At 33.0% G+C, this 13,073-nt stretch overlaps 1 protein-coding gene across 3 annotated transcripts; it reads left to right on the top strand.

Moving 5' to 3' along the window:
* The first annotated feature begins 5,450 nt into the window (after positions 1-5,450).
* Positions 5,451-9,866, top strand: LOC140822993 (uncharacterized). 3 transcript variants are annotated; one of them, XM_073184041.1, is made up of 5 exons: positions 5,451-5,583; positions 6,936-7,273; positions 8,402-8,495; positions 8,592-8,674; positions 9,558-9,858. In XM_073184041.1, the coding sequence occupies exons 2-5, from the start codon at positions 6,960-6,962 to the stop codon at positions 9,652-9,654; spliced, it is 588 nt and encodes a 195-aa protein (XP_073040142.1). In that variant the 5' UTR covers positions 5,451-5,583; positions 6,936-6,959; the 3' UTR covers positions 9,655-9,858. The 3 variants fall into 3 exon arrangements, 1 of the variants encoding a protein (XP_073040142.1); XR_012116088.1 differs by lacking the exons at positions 5,451-5,583; positions 8,402-8,495 and having other exon boundaries at positions 6,869-7,273; positions 9,558-9,864; XR_012116087.1 differs by lacking the exons at positions 5,451-5,583; positions 8,402-8,495; positions 8,592-8,674 and having other exon boundaries at positions 6,869-7,273; positions 9,552-9,866.
* Positions 9,867-13,073: the final 3,207 nt, after the last annotated feature.

Raw genomic sequence — 13,073 nt, 5'->3', positions numbered from 1 at the left:
AAACAATTGCTTAATTCATGAATTTTAAACCCTTAAAGTTTTATACACCCATTAAGTTTTTTAGTGCATTAACAATTTAATTTAGGATAGTAATTTTCTTGCATACATGGCTAAGTCTTAAAATAAATTACTAACATGTTAAGTTACAATTTCTTAGATAGAATAGGCCTAGATTAATTTATCTCAATTGGTTACACATTTTAATTTAGGCTTTTAATTAATTATTGGACATAAAAGAACTTATTTACTACTTAACTCCAATTAATTAAATAAATCCTTGAACATTCTTTTACCTTAAAATAAATTATTCTTTGACTTAAAATAAATTTAGGAATATTTTATTATTATTAATTTTATCTCGATACTTCAACTCCAGTCCGGCCTCGCTTATTTATCCGAATAGATAAAAACTAAATTTGTGCGATTTAAAATAAATGATCATGACTTAACAAATTTTAAAATGCCTTAAACACTTCATAAATATAAAAAAAATCATTTTTAATTTAAATAATAGTTATTATGCATGGCTGATTTACCGAGTTCTACAGATACAGCTAGCAGTGGGTTCACATCTCCATATGATTCAGAATAACATTTATTCTTATTCGGGATTACCCTAGTTAGCCACATTCTTTTCATCAACACGTTAATCAATAATATCATAACTTAGTTATAGGTGCACCCATCGGATCATGGTAAGAGCATCTAGTAGTATCGCCCCATGATCCCTAGATATCTCTGATAGTGCCCGCAAGAAATTTTACTTATGGTTAGCGTATAGTACGGTCCCTTCAACACATATATCCTGATCGAATCTGCAACCATTGGTATATCGAGAGTTGCATATGAATTCGATAAAGATGTGATTTATCTTTGAGTAATAGTGTCATGGTATGCGCAACTTTGGAAACATCTGTAGAGGCCCGTATTTCGTGTTTGTAAATTTGCGGAATTATTTAATTTTTTAAAAAAATAAATAACATTCCTCATTCATAAAATAAACTGATAAAAAGATTTAATGTTTTAATGTAACAGTGGAAGCAAATATTGTTTTCAAACCACAACTTAAAAATAATTCGTCAAAGTAAAAACTGAGTTTGAGCATAAATAGTAAATGATAAAAATGAGGTCCTCGGGTTCCTACTACTGCCGACCCAAGCTAGCTCATTGGTCCCCGCCCTCGGTCCCGACCTCATCAGCACCTGCAACAATCAAGTCTAGTGAGTCTAAAGACTCAGCATGCCTATATCGTGAATAACAAGTAAAATATATCACAAAATTTGGTGTAACATAAAAATATTGTATCGTAAAACGTAACGTGAAAATTGTGTCATGGATAATTAAAAATACGTGCATATCTGAAAATCAAACGTAAAAACATTGCTCGATAGAGCTCCGTCATAACATATCATATCGTAATCTTTTTCTGTAGAGATAATGTTCTACGCAAGTGGCCCATAACATAACATAACATGCACGTCTGATCAAACTAAACCATAGTTTACTGGGCGGTAGAGATCATCACAGCCCTTGGACTGGATATCCATACCCATACATAATTGTAAACCGGTCGTAAGTCACCAGGTGAAGCAATCCCATAAGCGTAAGGTGGCCACAAGACATAGCGCATATATCTCAAACATAAACATTTTATATTTTATGCACGTAATATAATTAAATCCCTGTTTTTACCAAATGAGTTGGATCGTTCCCAGGTTCGCTGCGACCTAATTCTAACATGAAAAACATGCAAATAAACTTAACTTGACCAACACTTCATTATCGAACTAAAAACGAGACAATTACGCCCAACAAACTTAGTATTCAACCATGGATTCGTACCAACCCGAATCGACATTGAACCATCAGTTAGCCATTATTAAAATACTCCTAAAATATTGGAAAACATAACCATAGGGCTGTAATACACGAAAATAGTGAATGGAGGCCAAAATTGTGAAACGCTCTTTCGAGAGTCACTTTGGCACATTGCACCGTAAATTTTCGTACGACTTCTAAACTTAACCAAATCTCAAACAGCCAAAAGCATGACCTTCCTAACTCATTGAGGTATTGTCCAGTCCAAGGCCATAAGCTAAAAGCCAACCAAGTACTCGCACAACCTCCTGAACCGCAACACTGCTGCTGTCCAATTTCAGTGGCAGCAACTGTGCGTGCTTCATTTCGTTTACAAGGCTAATGGCCATTGGGGCTTGAACCACCAACCAGAGCCTCTTCCCAACATCCTAAAGTGTGGCTTGAACCATGGCTAAGGCCCTAGGCCAACCACAATCCAAGCAAACACCTAGGACAACCCGAAGTTCCACCCGAGAACACATATACTGTACCGTGGGGGATGTTGCTTCATCTTGCTGTCATAAATCATTCCAGTGCCCATAAGATCAACCATGGCTTGATCTAGACATCATGAGGTATTTTGTGAACCATGGATAAGGGCTAAAGCCAACCAAGATCCATCCAACACCCCAATACCAAAACCAACTCACAAAATCAGAAAATGAAACCGAGGGACATGTGTTTTGTTTTGTTTAAAAATCGATGGAACCATGACCCAAGCCATGAAAGGTCATCTTGGTCATGTCCTAAACATACTAAGGGAGGGTCTAACCATGGTTACAGGCCTTGGGTCAACCACAATCCAAACCTTCACCTTAGACATCCAAACAACCAAAATCGAGACTCACAATGCAACTATGGGGGAAGTTGCTGTCAAGTCTCTTCCTTGCGTGCATGGGGCTTGAACTAATGGACCAACATGATCTTAACACACCCTAGTACGTGACTAGATGCAGCCTTGAGCGCCTGGAACCGAGCCAATCCCTGAAATCACAAACACAACACAACCCGTGAAGCATGAAGGAAGCCGAAAAATCTGTGCAGAAATTTTTGTGTAGTTGCTGTCAACATTTCGGTTTTATCATGAATCAAGAACATGTAATGATTTAAAAATAGATATATGACTTGATTGAAGAGAAAAGAAACCATATATACATGCTTGGAAATTTTGTTTAGAAGAAAAAAAAAATGATACGACGAACGCGGCGCGGCGGAGACGGAGTTTCTTTTCTTGTTTTCTCTCTTGTTGCAAGTCACGATTTTTTGCTAGTGTTATGCTCTGAAATTCGAAGGTAAGGAGGGGAGAAAGATGTTATGGAATGAAGGGAAGGCTACTAGGAAATAAATGAGTCAAGAATGCTTTGGAGGGAAGTTTCAATTGAGGACATGGAATGACAAAGGGAATGATTCTTTTTCCTTCTATGTTGCTCGAATTTAAGGGATTAGATAGGCTACTTTAGTGATTTAATTAGGTGTAAGAAATTGTTTAATTAATAATTATTGATGAATTAAATTGAAGGAATTAATCATACCAAGAAAAGGATTAGTGAATGATATCAAAAATGGAGAGTTGTCTTAACAAGCATGATTGCTTCTAATGGGGCCGAAATCTTTACTAAATAAATGGAGGTAGAATATTGCTTAATTATTGAATGTTAACTCCTTAAAGTTTTAAACATTTATTATGTATTTTAGTGAATTAATAAATTGATTTAGGATAGTAATTTTTCTTGCATGCATGGCTAGGTCTTATCATAAATTTACTAACATGTTAGGTTACAATTTCTTAAATAAAATAGGCCTAGATTAGTTTATCACAATTGGTTATACATTTTAATTTAGGCTTTTAATTAAGTATTGGACATAAAAGAACTTATTTACTAACTTAACCCCAATTAATTAAATAAATCCTTTAAACATTCTTTTTCATTAAAATAAATTACTCTGTGACTTAAATTAAATTTAGGAATATTTTCTTATTATTAGTTTTATCTCAATACTCCAACTCCAGTCTGGCCTCGCTTATTTATCCGAAAAGATAAAAACTAAAATTCTGCATTTAAAATAAATAATCATGACGTAAAAAATTTTAAAATGAATCGAACCCTCATGCATGCATAAAAATCATTATAATTTAAATAAAAGTAATTATGCATGGCTTATACGTAATCTGATTTATCGGGTTCTACAACATCTTTCCAAACAGCACATGTTTTACTGCGACCAAAGATTCTTTACACTATTGACCATCAGACCAAATAAGATATCTTTACACGTAGGCAAACGGCAAATCCCCGACTACAATGCATTTTCTACTACGTATTTTGAAACTACACCTAATCTCGCCACCTGATGACCCTCGATGGAGTCGGTAAACGGAGCAAAGTGCATGCTAGTACGTATAGCCCCTACATTGTCTTAGGTCAAAGGACTAATGGTCTACAACCATAACTGCGGACTATTCTACTCGATAAGTGAGAACCACTTGGACAGCTCGAGAGAGAGTTGTTCGTGCATCATCACTTGATCACCTACCTGTGTGAATAGACATCTTCATGCCCCTGCCAATTAAACATGGCTTTTACTCCACAGATGCTAGTTTCGAGCTCGAGCGACTTTTATCCTTGTTTTAAGTGGCTTAATCGACTAGGCCTGTTTAGAATATATGGTACACTTTCTAATGAGTTTCATGATTTTACGTTGCGATGCAGACTTCATGGTACCTATTGAATATTGAAGAACTTTATCTATGCGACTTCTATAGTTATACAGATAAAGTATTATGTCATAATCGAATAAAATCATAAAATATTATTAAAATAAAATTTGTTTTACATTAGAATCAATAAAAACCCTGGCCATATGTTGGATTATCGGAATTCGGACACCTACTCTAACAGGTTGGAAGCCCCTCTAGTTTTGATAATTTTAAAGTGTATATATTTATTTATCTGGCATCAATTTTCACCCCTTTCATGGGGATAGCCTTATCTTGAGAGCTAACGTTATTTTTTGTGATGGATTTGACATGAGTTATTTTTTACTTTGGGATAACTTGTAGAGCTTATAGGAAATATCATATCCGAGTCACAGTCTGATATATAAAAGATGAAGAAATTCAAAATGGACGAGTTTGAGTTCGAAGAAAAAATTAGTAGATGGGTAATATTTTTTCTTAAGGTCATTATAGAACTTTATGATCCTAATTACATCAAATTAATTTTGATGGGTTATGCCTAATTTAATTAATAAGTTTATGGGTTTGACTTCACTCATCAACATTTACACCTGATCAAAAATCAAAAGATTGACATATTACATATACATTGTATTATCACATATATTCTATCATATTGATTTTAACATTAAAATTCATTCTTTGGGGTTCAGCTCATTCCTTATTTTACATTAAATAAAGGGAAATTTGGGAAAAAAATCCCTAACAGAAACTTGATTTGCTGTTCAATCTCCAAAACCCTAAAATTTTCTCTGCACCACCTGAGAGGATGAGAAATTTGTTTTAAACTCCCTCCCCAATATTTTATTAATTTTTCTCTTATTTTATTATTTTCTCTCTCCCCAATTCTCTCTCTCCAATTATCTCTCCCCCAATTCTCTCACCCATCGCCCCGACCGATCCTTAATCTTCCTTCAACCTCCACCTTCGAAACTACATCCACCTCCACGGAGCACCGATTTTTTTGGAGATTCAAGAAAAGAAAACCAGTGAGTTGCTTCTTCTTGTTTGTTCGCTCGTTTTTTTCCATTTATTTGATATTTGGTACGCCATTTGTCCTTGATTTATGATACTTTGACGATTTCGCAAAACAATTGATTCCTTCATCTTTTTTGTTCGGTGGATTTTTCCCGTTATTATGATATTTGTTAGCACACTTGTAATTTATCTGTGTTATTGTCATGATTTCTAGTTTAATTCCCTAGCCACCAAAACCCATGGTGAAGGCTATTGTTCTTGATTCTTCATGTACGCATGTGACGTAAAGAAAACAATCGGAACAAGATAATTAGTTTTTCTAAATTTTCAGATTATTTTGACCAAAAAAATTTGTCCTCTTTTGTTTGAAGAAGTACATTATTTTTAAAATAATTTGCGTCCATTCGTCCACTAATGCCACAAACTTATAAATTGGAGGCCAAAAAATGAGAAATTGGGAAAGCATACTACGGAGATGCCCAGTGCAGAGTTACTGGAGTCTTTTTGTGAATGAAAATAAATTTGTTTAATTTGAACAGTGAACCAGGTTCTCAATGTTTGTGCGGAAAAAAAATTTATATTTGTGGAAAATGAATAACAGAGCATCTTAGGAATAAAATTTGAATTTCACGAGTAGCTGTGTAATGTTTTTTGAAAGATCGAAGTCTATACGTAAATTTTTTACATATATATGACATACAAACAAGCTTTTTGGTTCACACAAGATTTTTTTTTCTTTAAATACATTATTGAAAGCTCAATGCTGAAGACACTAGAGAAGCAAGACAGTCGACAAATTTAGATTTTCTTTAGTTTGTGTTGGTTTAAGGTTAGAACTTATTTTAATTCTATTCATCAGCATGTTATTGTTTTTTCAGAGGTTATACTTCAAATATATTTTTTTGGAATTTGTATTAGTTATTGTACGTTTGTGCAAGTTTATGTGTGTTGTTTGTTGTTTTAATGTATTGTCAGTATGTCACTTTTTTGTTGTATAGATTATTATTCTTTTGTTGTAGTGTTGTTTTACTTGATGTAATCGATTTGTGCTTTTTTAATTGTTTCTAGTTTCTATTCGATTTATGATGGTATCATGTTTGTTTAATTCGAGCTTTGTTATACTTTAGTGTTGTTATTAAATCGTATGTTATAGTTGATTTTACTTTTTCGTATTGTATTTTAATTCTGTATTCTTATTTCTTTACTATTGGTGGATATATAAATAGTTTTATTAGATTTGATGAATGTTTTATGAATTAGTTTGTGAAGAACATTTTCTTTTGTATGAATTTGTTTTTTCTTCTAATTTTGTGCTTAGTAAAATCTTTTTCATGTGAAATTTGTAACTACTTAATTGACGCAGGTTTTTGTTTGATTTCTTGGAGAAATGGAATATGGATCTGGATCATCAAATTTTTCATTCCTGGGTAGCTGCGAGTACGAAAATGAGCTCTATATGATTTCAATCTTTAATGGCTTCTCTCTAACAGAGTTGTTTCTTAATTTTGGGAGAACATGTACGGTGATTTCCCCACAAACTATTACATTGCAGTATCTAGCCGCCCATCAGAAGATGTATGTGACGTTGAATGAAGATGATGACGTTCGTATCATGACCCATCTTCACACATCTATGAAACTTACAATAATTAACATGAGGGCAGTGAGAAAAGACCAAATAGGAGGCTATAATATTGGGAGGTAAAAACTCATGTGCAACTACTTATGATAACATTTTTTATTGTATTTTTCATGGAGATTTGTTGTGAGTGTGCTTCTTGTGAAAGTAGATGATGTGTCAGTTATATTTTTCAACTAACTGATCATTTACATTGTTATTTAGAACATAAGTATTATTTAACATGTGTTGTCTTAATAATTTCTTAAAAGGTACAAAATGTTAGTGTTAACAAATTTTTACATTACGTAAAATATGGTTGAATCTGAAGATGACACAGTGAGTAGCAATGATGGTCATCTTCAAGTTGGTTTGTTAAAAAATTCGATAGACGTTTGGAGTAATTGCATCTGTGGGAACGGTCAAATATTCAAGAATGCTGCTGAATTTCGAGTTTGTGCAAAAAATTATGCAATTGCTACGAGACGTTCTTTTTCGTACAAAAAGAATGATAATGAGAAGGTTACTATTGTGTGTAGTGTAAACAACTGTTCTTGGAGAATTTACGCTTCCAGACACAAATTTGACAAACTTTTTGGCATTAGAAAATGTAATCTAATCCATACATGTGGAGATGACAATCTACGTAGTAGAGGACATCCTAAAGCTGATGCTGCCTGGGTCTCCAATGTTGTGATGGAGAGATTGAGGGGAGAGCCGTCGTATAGACCATGTATGATGTTGAAAGACATACAAAGAGATTATGGGGTCGAGCTCAGTTATGACAAAGTTTGGAAAGGGAAAGGATTGGCTATGCATAACATTTATGGTACAGATGATTGGTCTTATGATAGATTAAGATGGTATTGTAGTGCCATCAAAGAAACTAATCCTGGAAGTATTGTTGAGTGTGAAATTGACCCTTCTAGTAATAAATTTAAACGATTATTTATCTGTTTCAATTCATGTGCAACTGGTTTTGTCAGTGGATGTAGGCCCTTGGTTTTTTTGGATGGCACTCATATAAAGGATAAATACAAGGGAAATAGTTTGGTTGTTGTTGCAAAAGATGTGAACGATGATCTTTTTACATTAGCATATGCAGTTGTGGATGCTGCTGATAACTGGGGATGGTTTTGTTTCCATCTTAAAGGTGCTTTGATTTTACATAACTGTATGGGGTTCGATGAGTACATTTTTTTCTCTGATAGGCATCCCGGAATAATCAAGGCCGTTGATTTAATATTCCCAAGCAGTCATCATTCATATTGTCTGCGTCATTTGGTAGATAATTTTGTGAAACAGGTTTGTAAGTAATATATATTTATATTGGGAAACTTTTGTTTAAAATATTGTTATGTGTATTATGTTTTATAATATTTTATCTTTTTTTTAATATAGGCCATGCGAAGATACCCACTTCACAACAAGAAACACTGGTCATCTGTGTTCAAAAAATCTGCATATGCCCCATCAAGGCAAGAGTTTGAAATTCATATTAACAATATAATAACGTCAGTGCCACTTGCCAGAGACTTTATATTCAATTCCTCTCCAGAAAGTTGGGCAAATGCATGGTTTCCTGAAAATCGATGGGGTGTAATAAAAAATAATATAGCTGAGTGTTGGAATAGTTGTGTGAAAGCAGCAAGATTTCTTCCTATTGTGGGCATGGTGGACCACATACGCATTCAAATTATGGACATGATGCACAAACGACGTGAAGCATCCATGAGGATGGATAAAATATTGAGTCAATCAAAGGAAAAAATTCTTGCAAAAACATATGCTGAATCTCGTATCTTGCAAGTGCGTAAGGCATGTGGTTGGAGTTTAGAGGTTGTGGACGGGGATAAATCATTTGCTGTGTATCTGTCTTCTACGAGTTGTTCATGTAGAGCCTGGCAGCTTAACAAACTTCCATGCAAGCATGCATGTGGTGCAATAGAGTCATAATCAGTGTCTTTATATGATTTTTGTGACAAATACTTTACGATGGAGTTATATCGTGAAACTTACAAAGGCATCCTAAATCTGTTCCTACATTTGATATGCATGAATACAATGCCAATCATGCATTAGTAATCAATCCCCCCGATGTTCGAAGCCAACCGGGCCGAAGAAGAATTGAAAGGATACCATCGCAAGTAGTTTTCTTCGAGTGTTAAAATGTGGTCGGTGTCATAAGAGAGGCCACAATCGACGAAGTTGCAAAGGACCCATTAACTAGCCTTTGTGTTGTGTTTTGTTAACTTAGTTTTGAGTTTTTGACGTACAAGTAAAAATCTTATATGCGTATTTTATGTGTCTCATTATATAATGATTGATAGGAAAACAACTAATACATTTTCCAATTCACAGGAAAAGGAGGATGGTAGAACAAAGAATTTGCGAGACAACGTCAACAAGAAGGTTTACTCGATCCAAGTGTACTAGTATTGGTGATGCAGCATTGCCTTTATGATCATTTTGCGAGACTCAGTTTTATTTTATGGTTTCGGTCGAGTGATGTACTTGTGATATTAATTAATTTGAACTCTTGTTCATTGAGTCTTAGTTCTTGTGTTTTATGTATAACTTGTGTTAGAAACATGGACTTGCGTATTTTCTGTAATGTTTTATTTTCATGTCATTTATGTCCTAGTAATATGTAAGTTGATTGTTGTCAACTAATATATTAACTGTTTTGTTACCTTGTTGGTTTTGTTGCGTGCCTTATTATTTTTTATTATATTGAGGTGTTGCATGCCTAAAACTTAAGGTGAAGAGTTGGTTTCTCAACTGTTAACCATCAAATGGAGATATGGGTGTGCATTTTCATGCACTTGCTTTCCCCCTTCAATTATGATGAAAAGATACTTTTACGTACCCAATTTAATCCATATTATGCTGAAATCGTTTGTTTTGTATGCCGAATTTAGCATTATTAATGCCGGAAATTTTTATGTCATGCAATTGTTTTGTGGGTATAAAAATCATGGTGAAGGGTTGGTTTCCCAACTTTGAATCAATAAATGGAGATATGAGTGTGTTTTCATGAACTTGCTTTCACCCTTCAATTATGCTGAAAAAATAATTTTACGTACCCAATTTAATCCATATTATGTTGAAAACGTTTGTTTTGTATTCCGAATTTAGCATTATTTATGCCGGATATTTTTTAGAAATGCAATTGTGTTGTGTTTATGAAAATCATGGTGAAGGGTTGGTTTCCCAACTTTGAATCAATAAATGGAGATATGGGTGTGCATTTTCATTTCCCAACTTTGAATCAATAAATTGAGATATGGGTGTGCATTTTCATGAACTTGCTTTCACCCTTCAATTATGCTGAAAAGATAATTTTACGTACCCAATTTAATCCATATTATGCTGAAAACGTTTGTTTTGTATGCCGGATTTAGCATTATTTATGCCGGAAATTATTATGACATGCAATTGTGTTGTGTTACTGCTTGTTGATGTCTTGTATTCTTATATGTTCTCTGGAAGAAAACTTGGGCTTTAGGTTGTTGTTTATATTAATCTTTTAAGTTGGAGAATTTATTGTTTTGTTTGTGTTAGGTGTTAAGCACTTCAATATGTATTTCTATTTATTGTTATTTGTTTCTGGAAGGTTTGGTATTTCATTTGTTCATTTTTTAATGTTTGGTTTAAGGAGTGTTTCAAATGGTACATATCAATTTTGAACAGATATTTGAATACAAAAATTGCTCAATTTGGTATATTATGTGTAAATATGAGTACAAATAATAAATAATTAGGTATATTTTGTGCACAAGAAAACTGTACTCATATTATACCGGAAATACAAAATACATGTCCAAATTGGAAGTTGTTGACTATTCAAATGTTATTCAATTAATGTAATATTTAGTCATACATTAATATGAACAGAGATTTGAATACAAATTTTACTCTCTTGTGTATAGTATGTGTAAATTGGAGTACAAATATTAAATAGTCGAGTATATTAGAGTTAGAGAAAAAGATATATTTTCGGTCGAAATTATAGTGTGTCAATTTCAAGGTACATAAATTGTCAGATTGAGTATATACGTTAAAGAATCGAGAACAATGTACATATGAATTGAGTACAATGACTTGTGAATCCAGCTAATCGTAGAGTAGTTCTTCTATTCATGCCTAAGATCACCAATTTAACAGTTTAATCGAGTACTAAAATTCATGTTATATGTTATGAGGAACATTACACAATAAATCAGGTATACATGTACATGAATCGAGTAGTAGAATTCATGTTATATGTCAATTTCATGAAATCTATACATATTCCATTAGAGTACTCGATTTGTGAACATGTATACCTGATTTTAAAACATTTATACCCGATTTAGTGTGAATTGTGCTCTATTATTTAATATATGTACTCAATCACACATCATGTGGGCATGTATATTAATCGAGTACTAAAATTCATGTCATATGTTATGTGGAACATTACACAATAAATCGGGTATACATGTGTTTATATCAGGTTTACATGTACATGAATCGAGTACTAGAATTCATGTTATATGTCAATTTCATGAATTCTATACGTATTCAATTTGAGTACTCGATTTCTGAACATGTATACCTGATTTTAAAACATTTATACCTGATTTAGTGTGAATTGTGCTCTATTATTTAATATATGTACTCAATCACACATCATGTGGGCTTCGAAATTGACATGATAACTTCTTCACCCAGATAGACGAATAAATGTGAGATACAATACTTGATCGAGCAAAACTTGCAATGTGGAATCTTAATAAAAATATGATTTTGTATGCTCAAAAATTAATTGCAAGTGCACGATGTCAAGTAATAGTATAATGTACGTGAGTATGAGTATCGTTCCAATGAAGACTGTATTTAACAATTATTATTTTCAGTTATTAAATCTTTAGTAACGAGATTTGGATGGTGGTTTTAGTACTACTATGCTCAATTACATAGGCAAATAAAATGATTCAAGAATGAAATAATGAAATATAATATCTAAAATGGTTGATTAAAATTCAATGAGAAATGAATTTGTTGGGAATATCGGTTCACCTACCCCTCGTTAATTAATTAATTCGTTCGATAGTGATTGTATGCTTCCGACAAGATTTCCTATTCAATTGAACACACTCTCTCGAACTATGTCAAACTAATTCTACTCGATGAAGTAATTAAATGTCTTTAATTATTTATCAAGAGTGAATCGCATTTCAATATATGATATCCCCTAGTTTTCGACCATTAAGACTATGACTATCGACGCGTATCCAAGAATAAACCAACAACTTAAATCATGTTAAAATCAGGTATACATGTACAATAAAATCAGGTATACATGTACATGAATCGAGTACTAGAATTCATGTTATATGTCAATTTCATGAATGTTATACATATTCAATTTGAGTACTCGATTTCTGAACATGTATACCCGATTTTAAAACATTTATACCTGATTTAGTGTGAATTGTGCTCTATTATTTAATATATGTACTCAATCACACATCCTGTGGGCATGTATATTAATCGAGTACTAAAATTCATGTCATGTGTTATGTGGAACATTACACAATAAATCGGGTATACATGTGTTTATATCAGGTGTACATGTACGTGAATCGAGTACTAGAATTCATGTTATATGTTAATTTCATGAATTCTATACATATTCAATTTGAGTACTCGATTTCTGAACATGTATACCTGATTTTAAAACATATATACCCGATTTAGTGTGAATTGTGTTCTATTACTTAATATATGTACTCAATCACACATCCTGTGAGCATGTATATTAATCGAGTACTAAAATTCATGTCATATGTTATGTGGAACATTACACAATAAATCGGGTATACATGTGTTTATATC

This window comes from Primulina eburnea, chromosome 2 (genome assembly GCF_022965805.1).
Source record: "Primulina eburnea isolate SZY01 chromosome 2, ASM2296580v1, whole genome shotgun sequence".
NCBI lineage: Eukaryota > Viridiplantae > Streptophyta > Magnoliopsida > Lamiales > Gesneriaceae > Primulina > Primulina eburnea.
The sequence above is the reverse complement of the archived record's forward strand: the minus strand, read 5'-3'. Positions and strand labels throughout refer to the sequence as shown.